Source organism: Natator depressus, chromosome 25 (assembly GCF_965152275.1).
Source record: "Natator depressus isolate rNatDep1 chromosome 25, rNatDep2.hap1, whole genome shotgun sequence".
NCBI classification, from domain to species: Eukaryota; Metazoa; Chordata; order Testudines; family Cheloniidae; genus Natator; species Natator depressus.
In genome coordinates, this window is record NC_134258.1 from 10915314 (window position 1) to 10937157 (window position 21844).

The following is a 21844-nucleotide window of genomic DNA, read 5'->3' on the forward strand; positions in this document are numbered from 1 at the left end:
TCCGCTGTGGAGCAAGGGGAGTGTGGAGTCCTAAAATTTACATCCTGAACCACAGATCTTAACTAAAGGTATAAGCCAGGCCCCCTTGGCCCCCCTGCCCCAGAGTCAGACTAAAAGGCTTCACATGAAAGCTATGTTAGCTGGGTCAATACATGACCGGGCTGATTGCCACGAGACACCTGGAAAAGGAACAGGAGACAGCTCGCAGTTGTAACATGGAACCCAGAGCACCACTTTAGAGGGGAAGAATGACAAACAGTTTTCCCCCCAATCATCTTTTCAGCTCTCAGAACATTTTAGCTTTGCCACAACCAGATTGTTTGACACCTCTGGGTCTGTTGCTCCACCTGCCGGCAACACACAGAACTGCAACTGTGAGTTTGCAGGGTATGACAGATTCTTCCTGTTAAAAGCTCACATTACTTGGGGCTAGTCCACACTACAAAAGCTTTGGGCAAAGTCCCCTCGGGGAGACGCAGCTTATGCTAGCAAAAGGAGTTCTTCTGCCTGTGGAGTTAAACCATCTCCCCGAATGATATTAGCTATACCAGCAAGAGTCCCTTTTGCAGTATAAGATGTGTCTACACAAAGGGTTTTGCTGGCAAAGCCGTGAGTTACGGGGGTGATTTTTTTCCCCCCTCACACTCCTGACATAGCTACATCGGTAAAACCTGTCAACCTGGCCTTGGAGAGGAGAGAATGCTCATGCACCTTGCCACACAGTCCTGCCCTGGAGGAAAAGGATCGCTCTACAGCAGACTCCTTGCCTATCTTCCTGCCCACGTACACTTCTGTGAAGGCCTTCAACACACATTACATATCTCACCACCATGGATCTCGGCTAAGACTTCAGGATTCCTTCTACGGCCAGACTATGTCAGTGTGGCCAGCTTTCAAGATTTTTTTTTTTTTTTTGAGAATCCTCCACTTGACGCCAGAAGTAAGCTTCTGCCTCTCACCCTGAAGACACATCATACAGCATCTTCTATGGTCCGACAGCTTGACTTCCCACCTAGCTCCCTGCTGACTGTGCAGCCTCAGAGCTCAGTTGGATCCACACACCCATGGTGCTTCTTTGGGGTCTTCCATGGGATCAGTTGCTTCACTTAATCCTCCAGCTACAGCTTGTGTCACCGCCTCCCCTTTACATGGGGCAGGTCCCTCTTTCCAGCAGGCAGGCCTGGAAAACCCTCAACTACACAGGTTCCTACTATAGATGCCTTCAGAATCATACCATCCACCGCTGAAGCTGAAGTTTTAAAGTGATCAGAACAGTAAATGATATAGGTCCTGCCCACAACCCATGAAAACGTAACTTTGAGCATACCTGCTCCGACTTCCTCTCTCCAGAGAGAATCAGTTTATTAAAAAAGCTCATACAAAATCAAAACCTGCCCCCCGGCCCCTGAACATTAGGACAAAAGTTTCCCCCCACAACCCTCCCCCCATCAAACCAACTCTTGCAAGGAAACTGATTCACAAGCTCCTGGGGATTTTTGAAGCAGCTGTATTTTGAAGTAGCTTTGAAATACATTTTTTTCCCAAGCATCACTTGCTCTGTATTTTATCTGATCACGATGGCGTTTGGCTGGTCCTCGCTCTGGTACAATTTCAGTCCTGCAGCCAACATTCCGCATCCAGGGTGAGAGAAGGGCAGGACTGCGGGGGGTGGCAGGGGGGGTAGAAATACAGAAATTGAACAAAGATGCTGCAAGTTTCTATCCCGCAGCCAACAGCGCTGGATGATTTGCAGGCTGGCAATGTACACGGGTGTTGGTCAGTAGGAACCGAGTGCTAAAGAAGTCACTGTGTACCAGCACACTGGGAGGGCAGGAGGGCACAATGATCTCAGCGCAGACTGGCCTGCCACTGGGAAGGTATCATACAGCACTCAGACGAGCTTACCCTGTATTTATCCACAAATCATGCATAACTTCTTGCTGAGCTGAAACGTCCATTTATTTAACAGCAGTAATAATTTAAAATTATAAAAACCCTTTCTGTGTTGAATATGAGAAGGGTGAAGTTATAAAGAAAACAAAAAGGGACTGTGGCAGGGGAAGGCAGGATAGCTCTGTCTATTCCATGAGTTCACATTTTCTGTGGCAACTCCCTGACCCCCACTCGCCCTCCCCACCTGGAGATCCTCGGCGCAAACTGGATTTTGTTACACTGTCATTTTAAAGGTTTAAAACTTCAAAGCATAAGGGATGGAGGAGCGGGGCGTGGGGAGAGAATATAAAGAGCAGAATCTCAAAACCATACAAACCACCTTCCCCCAGCTGGAGTCGCAGACAATAGCTCAGCACCTTGGGTTTCCAATCTGTGAAGCTTAATGGTCTTTCACAGCAGTTTTAAGAGTCCACACGGTGACGTGATGAATTCAGAGATCTTCCCCCCACTGGAGAGCCGGAGGTGTCTCGTCTCTGAAGAACCAGGGGCCTCATGAGGGAATTTCTGGGTTTTGGTTCCCCCCCTTGCTCCGCTCCGGAAGGCCCTTAGTTGCTTACGTTGGCTAGGGACGAAGGACTATGGACAGGGCACGCAGGATTGGGGCTGGACTAGGATTCATGAGTTGTTTGATGAGTTTTCATTACTTGGTGAGCTGGAGGAGGAGGAGGAAGATGACGAGGAGAAATTCATCCCTGTGAGTCCTGGGGGATTCGTGGCAGTGTTTTGTCCACTTAAACTTTTCCGGCACACGGGGCATGTGTCGTGCTTTGGAGATTTAAAAAAAAAAAGCCAGGAGAGAAAGGATTAGACATAGGACACGGGAACAGTGCAAGTAACAGCCAGTCATGCTACTGCCTACCTCCTTCTTCAGAGGCAAAAGGCTGCTCATGCTCAGGCATCAGCAGGATATAGAAATATTTACCAATGGGAACAGTATAATGGAACGTGTCCAGAGTATATAATATTCCCTTTGCATCAAAGGGATCCGGGCGCTGGTGTAACTAACCTGTTCCAGCCAGGGGACTATACAGCCATTGTGGAATAGATGATTACAGGGTAATTGCCGGACATTTTCACCAAGTGTGTAATCCTCTTTACATACAGGACACTCGAGCCCGGACCCTGCAAGGCACAAAACCACAAAGCGAAGAATAAAAAGGGCTGACTGGGTATCATTCATTCACCGCTTGGGAGCGGAATGAGCACTGGCTTCCCCAGCCAGTTCAGAAATTGGTTCAGAGCTGCCCAGCTTTGAAAACTCGCCAGGGACGTGCTCCAGCTCATCTGACTGACTCTTTATTCCTGCCTTAGGTCATCTGGCAACTGGCCTTTCACAGTCTCCCCAGCACTGGGGAGAAAGCTACTGCCTCCAGAACTTCTGCCACTTGGGATAGCTGCCTGTATCTCTCCACCTTATTCCCAAATTCCTCTCCTTCCTTACCTATATTTTCTCTCTCACTCCCTTCCTCAACATGCTGCTGCCAGTGTATCATGTGTAGGCTTGGAAGGATTTGATTTTTATTTTTAAATGTCAATGTCACCGTACACACAAACCCACGAAAAATATTTCTGTCAATCATCAAACAATCATCAAAATTGACACACCGGTAAAGAAAGAAAAAGGCAGTTTGAGAACCTATTAGAATTTGAGTTATGGAACTTCACCTTGTATATTTTGACAGGCGAGGTCGACAATTTGTATTTTAACAATTATAAAACTAACTTTGAGTCTCAACGAATACCGTCATTAAAGTACTGACCGATCCCTCCCATCATTCCCCACCACTGTGAAATCGGAAATCAATAAAAACTGAAAAAAAAATTGCTTAAAGATAAACACTGATCGTATAAAAAATAAAAATCAAAGTCTGCCAAGCCTAATTCTATATGAACCCTAACAGATTCAAATCTCTCTTCCTGTAAGCCAGTCTGTCCGGCATTTTATTATGCACGGCTATGACGGCCAGCAAACACTATTCGTTGCTCCCAAGAGATTTTTACATGCAGTGGCTGCACCAGCACTGATAGTTTCAGGAGAAACTCACACTGCTGCAGCCCCACCAGGTGCATTTTTACCACTGTGTCATCTAATGCTGCTTATAGCCCATCTAGAAGACACAGCGGCAGAGGCTGGCAACCTGACCAGAACCTGACTCCAGGTGTCAGATCAGGCATGAAAAGGACTTGACGCTCTCAGACTCAGGTTTGGACTCTGAGGGAGCAAGGGAAGGATCCGGTTCCCTGTCCCCAGAGCTCAGTGGAGGTGGCAGCAGCTGGCTGAAGGAGTCGGCGGACAGCTGCGCAGCTCTGCCATGGAAGGAGCACTTCTCCCAAACAGGAAGCCAGGCAGCACCAGGATGCAGAGAGGAGGCTTGGAATGCACCAGGAGCCCACGTGCGCTGCTGTGCAGGTAGGGGTGGGAGAGACACACCACAGTACAGCAGACGTGGGATGATGGTGGCTTAGCCAGGCAGGTGGGCTGGATTCTGTCCCCGTCCTGCCTGCCTGCCAGGAAACCCCATGGCCAAAGGCGCGGGGGCTGTCTGAAGCCGCTGCCAGACAACTGCGCTCCCTGCAAGGGCATGCCTTGGACTGGGTTCCCCAGTCCTGTAGGAAGGAGCCCCAGCAGAGTGCGACGTGTCATGTGCCGTTTGCACCCAGCAGTGGCATGGCTAGAGCCTCCCGGGGGGTGAAGACCAGACAGCGTAGTCCGGCACAGCGAGGGTGGGGGCAGCAGTGTGAGCGAGAGCCTTGCTACCTGAAACGAAGCCGATGGGACGCATCCAACTAAAGCATCAGGTTTGGGTCAGGTATGAAAACAACTCAACAGGTTCGGTCTGGGCTTTAAAATGAGGCCTGAGCAGATCTCTAGGTAGTGGGAACCATGCTGCCAGCTGTTCTACACCACCAGTCCTACGCTACAGTGCCACTGGGTGTGAGATTCCCCTAAAAGGCGACAATGCCCAGGAGATAGCAAAGACCTCTCATTTTCAAGATAGGCTGCAGACTTGGGAGACTGAGACAGTCGGCCAATTTCTGTGCTGGCTCCAATCTTTATATGTGTCTAGCTACATTAGCTTTTACATATGGGGCAGTTAACGGCCTACAGCAAACATATCAGTGTTACAGTACTTCTGTTCAGGTAGGAGTAGGAGAGAGCTGTGCCTAGTTCTGCCTCTGGAATTTTTGCCCTATGATAGATTAGTTGCCAACATGAAAATTCCAAGGGAAAAAACCACATGAAAGCTCTGCAAAGCTCTTCACTGGACTCCTCGGTGAAGGAGGCAGGGGACGTACCTACATGTTCCTCTGTTATCTGAACGGTGGGGAGCGCTTGGATCTTCTCTTTGTCTGCTGGAGGCGGCCCAGTGTTTTCAAATTGATTTAATAACTGAAAGACAAAACGCCATACGGTACAGGACAACGACACTGGCTGAATGGGACACAGGATTTGTTAGGCCAAGGTATTGAGCCATCTAACCATGTCCTGTCACCTGTATCCCGCCTTTACTGCTTGCTAACTCCTGATGCTTCAAATATTAATTCCCCACCAAGGACCTGGGCAACTTTGCAGAGTTGCATCGAGGAGAAAGATTCCACCCTGACCTCTGAATGGACCAGCTGATACCCCTCAGCACAAAATTTAACATATGTATTGATGGCGGAGACCACAAGTCTTGAACCCTGGTCCACAGGGCTCTTAGGAGCTAGTAAGTTCCAACCTGCCACCCAGGGACCTGCTAGCAGTTGCCAGAATAGAAGCCCCTGGCAGAAGACTCCAGTCCTGGAATCTGATTGGCAGAATGCTGGAGGTCCTGATTGGTTCACAGCTTCTATACAAACCCAGCACAGGAACAGGGAGTTGTGCCTGCAGCTGCGATCTCCCTACTTTGGGCTGCTTCCTAGTTCCAGATTCCTGCTCCAACCACTAGGTCTGACCGCCCATGCCCCAGTCATGACAATTGGTCTTAGAACTCTCCAGCAGTGAATTCCACTTGCCAAACATATGCTGAAGGAATTATTTCCTCTTAATTTAATGGATGCCTTGTTATCGGACACCATGAGGAATACCAGGAGCAGAATCAAGCGCGGTCCCCCTCTTCTACCTCCCTAAACCACCAACAGCCATAAAACAGGTTGTCAGCTTGCGGCAGACAGGAGAACATGCTTGTCTTTTGGAACCACAGCCAAGCCCTGACTGAAACATGTTTCTGCTCATACTGTTCCCTCTAGGCGCAGAGCTTGTGTTTTCAAATACATTGCTTCCTTTAAGAAACCGTTACTGAAAGGATAAGCCACTGCAGGGGGAAGTAAACAGAGCCCTCCTCCTTGTGCATTTCAAGACACATGAATCATGAAACAAAAGACATTTTCCCTGGCAATGGAGTGCAAACCTGAGCGCCTCTTGTAGCTACTTTTACACACATTGACTCAATGCTAGGTTTTGGAGACGTACTGGACTGCGAGTCCCTACTAACCAAGATAGATGTCAGTGCTATCCCTCTATGGAAGGGAGAAGGGTAGATTCTTAGAGAAAGGGCTCCACCTCAGTACCAACCACTGCACATGAGCATCCCCCAGTGGCAGAGGCATAGAACAGGTGCCAGGTTTACCTGTGTAATAATTGCATCCAAGCCATTGGCACCCCAGGCATAGTCCATTGGATTCGAATGCAAGACTCCCCTTTAAGAATAAAGACAACAGGGTTTTAGTCTTCACTGGGGCTGCACACAACCAGACCTTTAGGTAGAGTAGCCCGTAACTCCAACTCACCAAGGGCCTAGTCCTAGGTTTGGTATTGTCGTAGGTGCAATAATGCCGTTGACCAGCTGCTGTATGATTCTGAAAGACAGCAAAAATCAAGATCAAAGAAGAACTAGGATCCACTAAATCCCACAAACGGCCCTGAAGTCCAGAGTGGGTCGGAAATACTGTGGTACCATCAGGGGGAATGAAAGGTAAGACACAGTATCCGGTTTAAAGTGCAACTGCATCCTAGTGACTACTTATTTCTTGCCACAGGAAGAAGTCGAAGGATTTTATTCAGAGAGGACCATTTTTCTACACAAAGGTGGGAAGTGGACAGTGTCTCTGGGATGCACTTAGAGAAAAGTCAATCCACTCTAGCATAGGCCTGGGAGGTAGCATCATTTCCAGCTGCTGACTGTAAGGAGCGGAGAAATTCACCAGTGATCGGACACATCAGCTGGTTTTTCGTGCTGCTTTGCCCACAAGTGACCATGCTCAAGGAAAAGAATCAGGGCAGACAGATGCTTACTCAGTCTAGGGCATCTTTTAGTTAAAAGCTCCCAGGCATATTCCCTTCTTTGCGGTATGATCTATTGTAGAGTACAGGCAAACCACGACCAGCAAGTCAGTTTCACTCAAGATACAGGCTGGATAAGGGTTCTATTCCAGCTGAAATGTAATCTCCCAAAAGTAGCTGTTTGCATAGGAAGTAAGGCACCTGTGAAGGAGAATAACTCCATGTAGGAAGTGTTTAATAAGGGACTAGCCCTAGAGAATGGATAACACAAACAAATGTTATGGTTCTCAGCTAAACCACCTTAAAAAGAAAAGCAAGCCCTGGGCACTGAGCAGAGCATTAGAAAGCACTTCTCACCCTTCTAGCGTTGGGACTCCCTCGTGCCTGCCAGCGGCACGCCGTGCAGTGAGACGGGCTCGGGGCTGCCTTGCACCATATCTGTGCCGAGACTGGTGTTCTCTCTCCCGCCGGTTCTCGGAGTCCCTGTTGTCTTCAGATTGGCCACTGGACCCAAAGGCAGGAAACTCAAAGCTGTCATCAAAAATCCCAAAGGCAAACTGGCCATAGCCCTGTGGCAAGGTGAATAAGTGCTGATCCACGTTCTGTAGCGAAGAGAATTCAAGGCAGGTTGGTCACAAGGAGAGACCTTTTACTTCTACTAACAAAGGCCTCTGACGAGACAAAGCCAGACTCTGCAGACAGCTCCAGCATCACAGCTGAGGGCTCTGTGCTGAGCAGAGGCTCTGCAATGAGCAGACAGCATCAGCTGAAATTAGACTTAGGAAATAACCATTATTTTTCTGATACCACTGTGTGGCAACTGAGGCTAACTGCTGACTCTTTAAACGGTGACCCTGGCATGCCCAGATAAACAGTTCAATATACCACAGCATGGCTCCTCCTAACAAAAACGGGATATGGGGGAAACTCAGCTGTCCTCGGAAAAGAATGCCAGGCTATTTAGAGAGTTCTAGAAGCGGTGCTTGGATGATATTTACCTCCAAACTTTGACAGAATCCAGGGGGACAATATAAAATGATCTCCCTGCAGAAAATATTCAGATTCAATGGCAAGGAAAAAAAAAACAAAAAACCACAAAACCAACAAGAATCTAGTAGGGGATGGGGAGCGGCTATTACTCACCTCGAATGGATGCCTGCTCTGATCGCTGGTCGATGCGGAAGAGCTGGAACCATTCTCAGCATTCCTGAGAAGAGCGAACAGCATTGGTTAGCCTCAGGAATGCGGACTCGCAACGGCGCAGGGTAGGTGGAAAGGCTTTTGCAGCAGAGGGAAGCAAGGGATGGGATCTTGGTAGGGGCAGACATCACACCACTTTACGAGTTGTGCAAAACCATTTCACAGGCAACACATTTTCTCATCAGCTGCTGTTTTCCACCACAATCGCTCCTGTAATTTTTCTTCTTGCTGTCCCTTGCCTCCCTGATCATTCAGACCTTCCCCCCCCCCTCTTGCTGATCACCTCGTGCGCATCTCATGAAGCTGCAGAACAGTAACTTTGCTAGGGAAGACCCACCTGTTACATCAGCCAAGCATTCTCTACCCATTCCACCCCTAGGCAACTCAGCTACGTTCTCCGGAGCACCATGAGGGTAAGGTTTAGGATGCCAACACGACAACGATGCAAACATGCTTAATGCTGCTGTTGGAAACCCACTCATCAGAACCAGTCCTCTTTTTTGCACTGCAAAATCACATGACCAGTCAGAGAATGAGAGTTAGCAAATGATTACAAGAGAATACATAGCGCTATGCTTTCAAAAAGCCGTATGAGCGTTACTCCTCATGGCCCATGTGCCTGCTAAATGTTATCTTGGTTTTACAGCAGAGTAAACGGAGGTTCAGAACACCTGAGTGACTCTGCCAATGTCACAGCAAGTCACTCTCAAAGCTAGGATTAGCTAGGCACGATTTGTAGCTCCATCTACCAGACAATGCTGCCTTTCAGGATGGAGCTATGCCTCTTCATGGGTTTAGAAAACCTACTGCAATCCAAAGGAATAACTAATGAACACTTGATACAGCTGATGTATGCAGAGACTTGTTTGTTCTTAAACGTGTAAGTAAGTGGACTTCTTTAACATCTTGTCACCTTGCATTGTTTAAATCTCAAGGCCACTCTCTCTGCAAGTCAAGACCAAGAATCACATTACGTGTGACCTGCACTGGCAAACACACCATTACAGCCAAAACAGGTCAGCGTGTCCACACATTAAAGCATTTTTTACAAGGCAAAAACCACATCCTGATCACATTCTGTATAACTGTGTATCACTGCTTCCTGCCGTGTGTATGGATAATAGTGGGTGTTTCTTCACAGTGACCTTTGAGACATCATATGCTCTCAGATTTTGGGGGGAGGAGGGGAGCTACCCCCGATTAACCCACAGCTAGGTGCTACTGTCTACATAGCAGAAAAACTGTTAGAAATCAGCTACTGTCATGCTTACTATTTCATTTAAATTAATATGTATATTTTGGCAGTGCTTAAGGACCAACCAAGACCAGGGCACGATTGTGCTAGGCACCCTGCAACACAGAACAGTAGACGGTCCTGCCCTGAAGCGCTTACAAACTAACTAAACAAGACAGACGCAGGGTGAGGGAAGGGGTTGAACATACAAGCAGAGTAAACAATGTGATGGCAGCAAATGGGATTTAAGTTGCATGGTGGGTTTTTTTTTTTGGGGGGGGGTGTTAGTTAGCAGGGGATCAGTTAAAAGGAAAGGAAAGGGCAGGGGGATGAAGGGTCAAGGCATGGGAGAAAAGAAGTATGGAGTGAAGCTAAGATGAAGAGACTGTGGGGAAGAGAGGAGTTTGGAGCAAGCAGCCCATCAGCACAGGGCAGAGAAAGTCCAGTCAAGACTGCAGAAAGTTCTCTGAATGGTCCACGGGTCACTAGCCAGGATGTCAGGCTTCCAACCATCATGGTTGGGAAACATGTTGACTTATTTGTGGACACAGACTGTGAGAGTTAAGTATGTTACAACCTTGGAAAAACCAAGTAGCTGGGCCCCCAAGGTTTTCATTGAGAAAAGCCAAATATCATTAGAGGTTGTCCAACTGGTCCCCTTAGTTTGTAATATCTCCCACCCCAGGAAAAGGAAACAGAACAGAGAAGATCCCAAGTTAACGCTCACAGTATCCTTCAGGAACAGCACATTACCTGGGCTCCTCAGGAAGTTCTTCAATAAAACCAGATTCACACCTTGGGCAAATATAATCCTATAGAAGAGAAAAACTACATGAGAAACGCAGGTGCTAGAAAATAGTTACAGATAGTATCTTCCATATGGAGAAATGGAGAAAAACCCTGCGTTCCATTCTCCAGGATGGATTTTCCAGCTAGCCAACAGGAATAAGGCACAGAAACCCTGACTCTGTGCACTCTGAATAATACTCTATAAACTAAGAGGTGAAGTCAGGCAGTGCACCACTTCCCAAAGTCCACCATACTTTAAGTACCAAAGAATTCACTGTTTTGAGTCACTCTGGCAACAAGCAGGAGCTCTAAGTCCTGGAGAAGGAGGAAGCCACCTTTATGGATTAGATACGGTAGGACACATAGCACTGCAGCCCTATGTAACACTGGGCTCAAATTATTCACATTTAAGGGGACTAACTAGAAATTGGTCTCAGTTCATGCAGGCCACACCAACTTTCACCATGAGGGCCAACATGTAACAATACGTGAAGTTAACAACTCCAGAGAAAATTCCAAACTTTACAGCCTCACTCTTACTATCCTTCCCCAGGTACAGCAGGATTAACTACAAATGTAATAGGCAGCCTTTCTACCTCACACTTTCCGGAGCATTCTTTAGTTTCTGATGGCAACTGAGATTTCAGGAATTCTGGCTGGACTTATTCTGTGCCTTTTATGACTGAAGGCTACAAATCCCAGAATTCCATGCTTGTTTCTCACCCTTTTGTAAAAAGAATCTCTACTTAACAGACTCATGGGATACAGACACATGGCTACACCCTTCTTCTGTCTCCACACTGTATTACATGAACCAGTTTTAAATGCTGCATAAAACCATTTCAGGCATAAGTTTCCTTAGTCAGTGTGAACAGGGCACAACTGTTATCAAATCATGTTTTAAAAGCATTCTATTATGCAGAGATTAGATTATAGACCACAGGAAGTCAAGCAGTCTTTATAACAGTTTTAAAACCATTAGCGTATGCCTTCACCAATGTTCCCTCTAATTTTTTAGATCCATGTATGGAATGAATTTTGTTATGTCCACCAATATGGAGGTGCTGTGTGGCGACGATGGGGCTGAGGCGTTTGGAGTGTGGGAGGGGGCTCAGGGCTGGGGCAGAGGGGTGATGGCATCAGCTGCGGCTGTGGGCTCTGGGTTGGGGCCGAGGATGAGGGGTTCAGGGTGTGGGAGGCGGCTTAGGACTGGGGCAGAGGGTTGCGGTGCAGGGGGTGAGGGCTTCAAATAGGAGGGTGGCTCTGGGGTGGGGCTGGGGATGAGGGGTTTGGGGTGCAGGCTGTTGCGGGAGGAGTCGGGGAGAGAGGACTCCCCCCCCAGCCCTCTCTTACCACAGCAGCCCGGGGGAGAGGTTCCTCTCCCCACCTGCGTGGCCCTTGATAGCCTGCCGCACAGCCATGTGGCTGCACAGCTTAGAGGAAACTTAGGCCTTCATCACACTGGCCAGACAAACTTAAGCCTGAATCTGTTCGGAGCATGGTTTAAAGGTGGTTCAGATAACATTGGTTAACCCCCAGCACAGACAGAGCATTAGACGGATCTTGATGTAGTCACAGGCGAAGTGAAAGCAAAACCACTGGATTTCCTGGCAAGGCAGCATGCATACGTGTTGATTTTCAAATGGCTTCTAGAGGACAAACTGTCAGAATGAAAGAGAAACAATGTGGAGTTACAGTTACTGCCAATTATAATGTCAAGAAGAACTAAGAGGAAAGCAATACCTAACAAGATCTGGGATTTTTCACCACACAGAGCATGTCTACACTGCAATTAGACAACCCAGCTGACTCAGGCATGCGGGGCTGGGGCTGAGAGGCTGTTTAATTGCGGTGTAGACACTGGGTCTCTGGCTGCAGTCCTGAGCTCTGGGACCCTCCCACCTCACAGGGTCCTAGAGCCCAGGCTTCAGCCAGAGCCCAGATGTCTACACCGCAATTTAGAAGCCTCACAGACCCAGCCAGCTGGCATGGGCCCGCCATGGGTTTTTAATCGCAGTGTAGCTATACCAGTGGAGGCTTCAAGGAGACATAAGGAGGTCATTCTGCAACACAAACACTAAAATAACCTCCCACACTGCACGTTCATTAGAGAAAGCTCTTTCGGTCTACCTCTATTGCTCCCAATTTAAGATGGGATCGCTTATAAAGCTCAAACAGACTGCACGTTCAGAATCAGGATTTCTTCTCAGAGTAACGGATTCCTTCTCTGCACACCTGCTTTTCTTGTTTATTCCCAGCTTTAGCAAAGCATTTATGTTTAATGACTGTTGATAATTCGACAGCCCCTTTGAGACAGAAGAAACTCAAAGGGCTTAAAATTATATGAAGGAATCATTTGTCAGTAAAATGAGTCCCCACAAATAACTGCACACAACAATGCTATACAATACAGTGCAACTGAAGAGAGGAAGTGAAGTGTACCATGCCCAATTTGAACCAAACACGACACTTAGGGCAGGCAAAATATAAATGACCAAAGTGGAATTTGCTAATTCCACTGATATTGATAGCTGGCTTACCTGAGTTTATCTTTTTAAAAATGCAGATGCTGCTTCCCCTACCACTTTTACTTTCGGGATTGCCACACCCACTAGAACATAAGGCATGTCTACATTAACCCGCAGCCTTAACTAAGGTGGTATGAATAGCAGTGAGTGCTGTGCTATAATTCCCATGTGGACACTGCAGGCATGAACTTAAAGGTGCTTAGTGTGAACTCAGGATCTTTATGTTTACACCCAAAGTGCCCACACAGGGGGAGTTACAGCATAGCACTTTGGTGCACACTGCTATTCACACCCCTTTAGTCCAAACTGTGGGACAGTGTAGTCAAGCCCAAAGATATTCCACCTAGGAGCCGAGCTACGTGATTCCCAAAAGGAACAAGATGCAAGCGGCCTGTGTTCACCCTGCTAAGAAGTTTGTGATCCCTCCCCGAGCCATGGGGGGGGGGGGGGGGAACACACACACATTGTAAGACCCTAGCTATGCACAGCAAAACCCAAAATCCATTTAATGTTGTCTCTATTCAAGAGAATAAGGAATCAGCAAGACACCACCCATCTGTAGGGACTGTCAGTGAATACCACTTAACAGACACTGCTGCCTCCTCTCCCACACTGAACTCTTTAGATTTGCAGTCATGTTTCTATAAAATACCCACAATTTGTATTTCAAACGTGTTCCTACCTCACCCAAATGCCTCCCAGGGAGTTGGTCAACAGCACACAGGGGCAGGAGCGTACAAAAAACTGGATCAGTCTCTGATTTTGAAATAAACGTCAGCCAATTTACTCAATTTCCATCAATGCCCATTCGGATAAGAATTTACAAAACCAATCTATTGCTTTCCACACTCAGCACCATGAGCCTGATCAAGAGAAGCAAGTGATTTGCTCCTCTCAGCTTTCCTATTAGAGGGATATAATTTTGACAACAGGCAGTTCTGAATACAGCAATCAGCAAATTCTTTTGCAGCTGGAACAGCACAATTGCCAAAGTTTACTGCTTTTCAAACTGTTAGACTCTTTCCTTTTGTAACACATGCAGTGCCAGTTCCACTCTGGCAAGTTAGTTTGCTGTCAATAAGAGTGGCCTTCCTAATTTAGACCTCTGAAACAACCAGCTTCTTGAGCATCAACTGAGCCTGGATTTTCAGCACTGAGCTATGTTAGGAGACAGACAACTGTTGCATTCACCACCAAAAGGATTGCTCCAATAGTTATAGGAAACCCAACTTTGCGTATTACGCAAGGCTAGTGACCAATATATCTGGGAGGAAAGGGTTTTTTTGGCGGGGGGGGGGGTGAGGGAGGGGAGGAACCACCAACAAATTCCCTATCCACCCTCTCAAAGCTCAAGAGTATTTAGCAGGAGCATATCAGCCTTTTAGCTCTTAAACTGTATATAAACGTAAAATAAAAATCCAGTTCTTTCATCCCGCTGAAGAACGGATCAGCTATACAAAGGTTCACTTCACCCACTGCTCAGGTGCAGGTATCCCAGAAGTGAAACAGCAGGTGTTTAAAAGAACGCAGCAACATAACATTGCAGGAAGAACTGTAGGTAGGTAGACTAATTAAGCTGGAATCTGGCCAAGAAATCTGTCTTCAGCATGTTTTGAGAAGCACTATGGAATCTCTAATGGGACTAAAGATTAAAGGCCTCAGTTTTACGTATTTCAGAAAGGGTACTTCCAGTTGCTGACTCAGAAAGTTGAGCGCCACCAGCTGCATCACCACACTGGATTTCCTCAAAGGCTTCCATTCAAGCAACAACCAGCCTTGTCCTTGGTTAGTTTATGAACCAGTACTTGACAGAAGTCCAAGGTGGCGTATCTAGAAAACCTTGCTATACACATTCTTTCCTGATTTTAAAACAGCCAGAAAAGTTTTCATCAAAACAGCTAGTGAATTGAGGAGTTACCTGGAGAGCTGGATGCTCAGATTAAAGGCTGTGGGCTAAACATGCTTTAACAAAAATGTTAACCTCCCAGTTCAACAGTAGTTTGTCAAAATATCAGGGGAATCCTTGCGGTCACCCAGGAAAGAAAATGACATCCAGTTAGCGAGTCTGAAGCTGTGGTTAAAAATGTCCATTACAACATAATCAGACTAGAAAATAAAACGTGGTGTTTGATAGTCACACCTAAAAAACCCTCCTCCATATAAAGGGTTAACCGGGTATATTCAGACACACACTTGGAGAATCAAGCATCAGGGTGCACCGGAAGGTTTTAACAGCAACTGTTTACAACGATCATGTCCTGAGGAACATCCATAATGCTGGTATTTATGTTAAAGCTAAACCAGATACAGACTGAGATGGGGGAGAGTATTTACCAAACAAAAATAAATAGCAACAAAACGAGTATTTTTGTAATTATTTAGAGGGGTTAAAAAAAAACATCAGGAAAAGGCAGAATCTTTTCACAGCATGCATCACAGCAGTGCTACAGTAGCAGATGAACAGCAACTGATTTAAAGGAGACGTTTTCATTTGACAACCTTCTCAGCAGCCTGTTACAATTACTAGACAATCATTGAACTAATCTAGACCCCCTCAAAACAAAACAAAAATTGTAAACTTTCCTCTAGTTCATTTTAAGATAAACAGATAGTCCTCTGCACAATCTGCTGGCACTAGGTGTAAAGTCTGATACGAAGAGATAGCTTGCCGTGGTGGTGTAGCCATGTTGGTCCCAGGATATGAGAGGGACAAGGTGGGCGAGGGAATATCTTTTATGGGACCAGGTTCCATTGGTGGAGGGTACAAGTTTTCAAGCTACACAGAGCTCTTCATCAGGTCTGTGGCAGAAAGAGAGACTTGTGTATCTCAAAGTCTTGTATACTTCACCAAGGCTATGTATACACTAGAGAGCTTAGAGCAGCGGACTGTACCAATGCAGGTGCACCGCTGTAAGATCTCTCGTGTAGTTGCTGTGTGAAGATGGGACAGAGCTCTCCTGTCAGTGTAATTAAACCACCCCCAAAGAAAGGCAGGAGAAGCTCTTCGACCAACATAGCGCTCTTCACACCGGCGCTTCTGTTGGTGAAACTTCTGTCACTCAGAAGGGTGGGTTTTTTCCACACTCCTGAACGACATAAGTTCTACTGTACTGACAAATGTGGTAGTGTAGATATAGCCTAACAGAAGATAGATTTTTGGTAGGATTCTGCAACTCAGACTTTACAGCTGGGAGTTTCAAAGAGACCTAAGGGAGTTAGGCATCCAATTCCCATTGAATTCCAACAAGAACTGAACACCTAACTTCCTTTTGCTCCTTCCAAAACCCCAGTCAAAGGGTGGGGTAAAAGCTCACTTTATCACTGTATAAAATGCTATATAGATTTGAACTCTCAGAAGGATGATTTGACAAAGGAGTCCAGCACAACCAACAAGTCACAGGCCTGTGAATTACTCTAGTAAAGAGACCGACTGACAGCAGCACACATTAAAAATCAACCCAGAGCTTCACTATATATTGTAAAAGATGAATTAAACTGGATTATTTGTGCACACAATTTAAAAAGACTTCCCTAGAAGCAATACAACTGTGAGAAGCCTCATGGTCTAGTGGCTAGAGTAGAGAAGCGGGTTCTATTTCCAACCTTGGCACTGATGTTTTTATGACTGTGGGTAAGTTTCTTAATCTGTTTTAGGGCTCAATTTCCCCAGTAATACAGGATTAATATTTAGCACCATGTCTATAGGACCCTGAGATAGTCAGCTGCTAAGCACTCTACTAAAATGTCAAGTATTCTATCTGGAACTCACTACCAAGTTCATGGCACAACTTGAGTTTTCACTGTACACCAGATCAGCAAATGACTTTCACTAAAGATAGAAATTCTATTGCAAATAATTTCCTGGCACGATGTTAAGAGTTTCAGAACAAATAAAGGCTCAGCATCAAGGGAAAGGCTCATTAACTTCAAAAAACAAACTTGATGTGCTGACGACATTTGGCAACTCATTAATAGAGCACATCTTGGCCAGATTTCCTACAAGTCACGGTCAAACATGTTGCTTTATCAAAGTCACTTTCATGCCAATAATCAGCACTTTTCTCACCATTATGGGGGGAGTGTGTTTCTCTCCTAACAAGTAAAGATGCATGGGCATTTTAGTTGGAGCTCAAAGCACATCGTTAAAGCACTACAGTGAGTGTAAGAAACACTCCTGCACTGGTCAGTGAAATTATTGTGTTTGCCTCACAGTTGCCCATTTCTAGATTCCAAAGCATTACTTTCTCTAAGGGTTACACTCAGCTTGTCTTCACTGACTGTTAATAGGAAATCTTCCTGATAATTGGAAGAACTCTATCACACCCCCTAGTTTGTTTGTTTGTTTTTTTTTGGGGGGGGGGGGTGTTCTGGTGCACATAGAGTAGAAAGCATGCAGCTTTAATTTGGAAGAATGTCACTTAGAACCTCTCCCTCTACCTAAATGAAGACAGTGAGGCAAGAAGAACCCAGAGGCATGGATGGGTGCCAGGAGACACCTTCTCTGGGTATCTGTTGTAGGCAGCCTTGGGGTGTGGGCATCTTTTGATCAAACATTCTGCCGTATAAGTTACCTTGAAACATTTAAAGTCACCCTCCTAGTCAAGTTGTCCCAGTTCAAAAGCCTGGGGGAAGGGTGCGTGGGAACAGCCACCACCTTGCAGTTTGTCAGCAGGGTCCCACCCTTCCCCACCACCCCAGAACATGGAAGGGGGAAGAGGGAGAAAATCCTCTTCACCCTCCTGTTCCCCACCCAAGAGCCTCCAGTACACTTTGCTATCTTCCAAACCAGGAACAGCAAGGGGATGCAAACTAGAACCCCTCCCCCCCCCCAGCACAGAGCCCATCACCCTCCCGAACGGACTTCCCCAAACCCCACCCAGTGCAACCCCCCCTTCCCCTCCAGCCTAGGGGATCCTTTTACGTCCCTTCCCCGACCCCTCCAATCCCAGCTCCCTTCTTCTTTTAGCCCCCTTCTCTGCCCCTCACTACTCCCCATGGCCCCAGTCTTATCACTCACCGTCCCCAGCCCACTGCCCTCCCATGCCTCACACCCCCCCCGACCCGGCCGCCCCCCCGACCCATGCCTCACACCCCCCCCCGACCCGGCCGCCCCCCCCCGACCCGACCCATGCCTCACCCCCCCCGACCCGACCCATGCCTCGCCCCCCAACCGGCCCGGCCCGGCCTCCCCCGCTCATCCCTCGCCCGGCCCGGGACCCCCTCATCCTCCTCCTCACCAACTGCCCGGCTCCCCCCCAGCTCAGGCCGCAGCGCCCTCCTCACCGGCAGGCGCGGAGCGATCTCGGCCGCGCAGCAGTGGCAGAAATACCGTCCCGGCTGCGGGGAAGCCTCCGCCATCTTCCCCCCCCGACGCCACGCCGCCCCGCCCGGCCGGGGGCGACGCACGGCGCGGCTACGGCGGCCGAGCGGGCACGAAAGGTGCTCGCGGTGGGACTGGCGGAAACGCGGACTGGGACGGGGCGGAGCCTCTGAGACTCCTGAGGAGGGCGGGGGCCTCTGGGAGCCCACACAGAGGGGGCGGGGCCTCTTTGCCTGGAGGGGTGGGGCCTTGAGTCGCCTCAGGGGAGAGGGTTGAGGTGGGGCGGAGGGAACTACTGGAGGGCATAGCCACGCCCCATGGGGGGAGGTTCCTGAGGAAGTGGGAGGGGCTAAAGCATTTTGGGAGGAGGAGCTAATTGGTCCTCTGAGGAGAGGGGGAAGAGCAGGAGGGCTTGGGGAACGACGCCCCATCTAGGGTCTGTGTCCCCTCACTGCACAGGGGTATAGGAAGTAGGGGTGGGGGGGGGATGACTGTGCAAGGGTATGGGGTGTAGGGGGCTGCTCAGGGGTGCAGGGGACTGCATAGGGGTATGGGGTGTAGGGGGCTGCTCAGGGGTGTAGGGGACTGCACAGGGGTATGGGGTGTGGGGGGCTGCACAGGGGTGTAGGGGACTGCACAGGGGTATGGGGTGTAGAGGGCTGCACAGGGATGTAGGGGGCTGCACAGGGGTATGGTGTGTAGGGGGCTGCACAGGGGTATGGGGTGTAGGGAGCTACACAGGGGTGTAGGGGGCTGCACAGGGATATGGGGTGTAGGGAGCTGCATGGGGCGTAGGGGGCTGCACAGGAGCATGGGGCGTAGGGGGCTGCACAGGAGCATGGGGCGTAGGGGGCTGCACAGGGGTATGGGGTGTAGGGGGCTGCACAGGGGCATAGGGGGCTGCACAGGGATGTGGGGTGTAGGGAGCTGCACAGGGGCGTAGGGGGCTGCACAGGGACATGAGGCGTAGGGGGCTGCACAGGGACAGGGGTGTCCCTCTACCTGTGCCTACTGGGATCTGTGGGGTCTGCACAGAGGCCTGTCTGCTTGTTGGTCTCAGATACAAAAGAAGCCCCCCATGACAGCGTCTCCCACTACCGCTAGGCCTCAACATCTAGAACAGCCTGGTGCTAACGCACAGCGGTGGGAGCGGCTCCTTTGACTGAACTGCCGGGGCTCTGGCGTCTGGTGCGGGGTTCGATTTTCTGTTGGCGAATGTGGTGCTCGTCTCGATGTGGCTGCTCAGCACCAGCACCCCTCTCCCATCTGTGAGTGAGTTTTTCTCTGTAGATGTATGCTAGCAAGCACAAGAGTGACTTCATCTGCTACTGAAATGCAGCCACCTCTGGGGTGGAGTGCAGCAGCTGACAACCCCACAGCAAAGCTGCATGTTGGTGAGGAACAGGAATTGAAGGCGTATTGGTAACTAGATGGAGTAATATTTCAACTGCAGTTTACAAATTCTGCATAATTCCTATTTTATAAATGACACTGTGGAAGGACAATGTTCTGACTGATAGGAGAGCTTACTCATGGAGCTACTACCGGTTTGTGTCCTTGGGCTCACTACTGCCCACAGAGTTCCATAATTTAGCTAATATCTGTTCTCTTCGTTAATACAGGGGTATTTCCATGGAGACTACATATCCCAGCATGCTTCTGATCTGAAATCTATAAGAGCATTGCATGCTGGGACCTGCAGTCTTTATCGTCTGCACCGCTGTGTATTCTCAGTCTACCCCAATTTTGGTCAATTAAGAGAGGTACCAAGGCACACAGCGGGTTATGAAGGTAGCCCTCAGCTGAGCAAAGTTTGCTAGCCGCTGTAGCCAGTACATCCTCCTCCTTCAAGGGACAGATTTGTTTCCAGGGGATGACGCTTTACTGAAGATGGATTTGACCCAACATCTGTACTAGGGAAGAACTGACGCAGCTGTGGTGTGCTGATGCCGCCACTCCAGCACCTGTGCTGCCAAAGAGTATTTTTTTACTATGGCATTCAAATTCCAGTGCTGCGTGCTCATGCTCCTAGTACTTCTGGTAGCACTGGGGTTCATCTCTCCCTTGTGCCTGGCATGTTAGGGAGCAGAGAAATAGTTAAAGCAAATTCCCCCATTTTTACCATTTCTGTTTCCATGGAAATGCTAGCTGGTGGTCAGGGATAAAACCATCCCTTGCCAATTTCAGCTGTGGCTGGCAGCTGGGACCAGCTAGTGCTGGGAAACAAGTGCAGTGTATTTATTTTGAATATATATATATATATATATATGAAACAAACAAAATTTCAATTTTTTTTTAAAGAAAAGTTTTTGGAACACCGTTCCCCTTAATATCTAGGGAAGAATTGAAATCTCCTGCAAACACATGTGAGGGCAGGTTTTGGCTTTGAGGACAAACCTCAGGATTTGGCCCTTTGGATGATTGGTCCTCAGATATAAATTTTGTTTTATGAATTAATCTAATCTATCCATGCATAGACAAGAGCCCCAATTCTGAGCCTTAACATTGCTCCAGCACCTTAAAGGGGCTAGAACATTGCCAGATCCACCAGCCAGAAATTCCTCCCCATGCAGGTGGGTTCCTATGTAGCATAAGGCCTTATGTTGCCTCCATTCACAGCCTCTGACAAAGGGATATAACGTAGGGCAGACCCACGGGCCTGGTAGTGGCAGAAAGGAGCACTCTATGTTCCAGCTATTCTGGGTTGCCAGACAGCTCCACAGAGTTATCTCCTCTACCCCACATCAGACCAAAATTTGGGAGGCATGAATCTACTTTTGCTCCCTCTGTGTTGGGACTTCTGATCTGCATCCACTAAGAGGTGCAACATAGAATCTGGCCCAAGATATATATAGATCAGGATAGCATTGTGAAAGGAAGTCTCTGACTGATGAGGGCCCAGGGAATATATATGAGTCTAAGGCATGGTAATGGGATGCAACAACCAGTTGTTACAGAATTATAGCACCAATGGCTATTATGATTTATGCTATTGCTCATTGAGATTAGGGCCCCAGTGTGCTGGTGGTGCACAAAGAAAAAATCCTATGCATAGATCCACCTTATCTTTACAAAAATATTTTTTTAAAAAACTTTTAGAAGTGAGCGTATTGCCTGTGAAAGGTGCCAGACAGAGGTAGTGGTGCTGAAACAATTTACAGAGTGGGGGTGCTGAGAGCCATTGAACCAAACTGTAAACCCAGTATCTGATGGAAACCACTTCAAACCAGGGGGTGCAGCAGCACCCCTAGTTCCAGCACCTCTGGATAAAGGCCATGAGGCCCCTGGACTGTCAATGCACAAAACAGGGACAGCTTGGGAACTTGCAGAGCAAGCTTTTCTCCAATTCCACCCAGCCAGAGTGCCTCCGCAGGGTCCTGAACTGATCCTGTGTAGGGCAGAGAAGGGAAATCCGTCTTCATTCAGTTCTTATCCTCTCCAGTGAGTCTTATTACCGCGTGTGCTGGTGGTTCGGTGATGTGCTTATCTGTGGGAGGATGGCACTGTTTTCAAATCGGTGGAGCTAGCTGGTAAATTTTTTTCTCCTTGTGAAA

The 21844-nt window shown here is 48.0% G+C and overlaps 1 protein-coding gene across 1 annotated transcript; it reads right to left on the reverse strand.

The window, feature by feature from the left end:
- Window positions 1–1508: 1508 nt before the first annotated feature.
- Window positions 1509–18344, reverse strand: RNF126 (ring finger protein 126). The gene is made up of 9 exons (XM_074939227.1): window positions 18254–18344; window positions 10407–10465; window positions 8363–8426; window positions 7577–7821; window positions 6727–6795; window positions 6567–6636; window positions 5251–5344; window positions 2960–3075; window positions 1509–2718 (listed from the first exon to the last, which is right to left on the reverse strand). Exons 1-9 carry the CDS (start codon window positions 18326–18328, stop codon window positions 2569–2571), a joined length of 942 nt encoding a protein of 313 aa, XP_074795328.1. The 5' UTR covers window positions 18329–18344; the 3' UTR covers window positions 1509–2568.
- Window positions 18345–21844: the final 3500 nt, after the last annotated feature.

Coding starts and splice junctions, on each gene's coding strand:
- RNF126 (XM_074939227.1), bottom strand. CDS start 18,328: ATGGCGGAGGCTTCCCCGCAGCCGGGACGGTATTTCTGCCACTGCTGC. Junction 6,637..6,726: donor AACCTAGGACTAGGCCCTTG/GTGAGTTGGAGT, acceptor TTATTCTTAAAG/GGGAGTCTTGCATTCGAATC. Junction 2,719..2,959: donor TAGTCCCCTGGCTGGAACAG/GTTAGTTACACC, acceptor AAATCTCCAAAG/CACGACACATGCCCCGTGTG.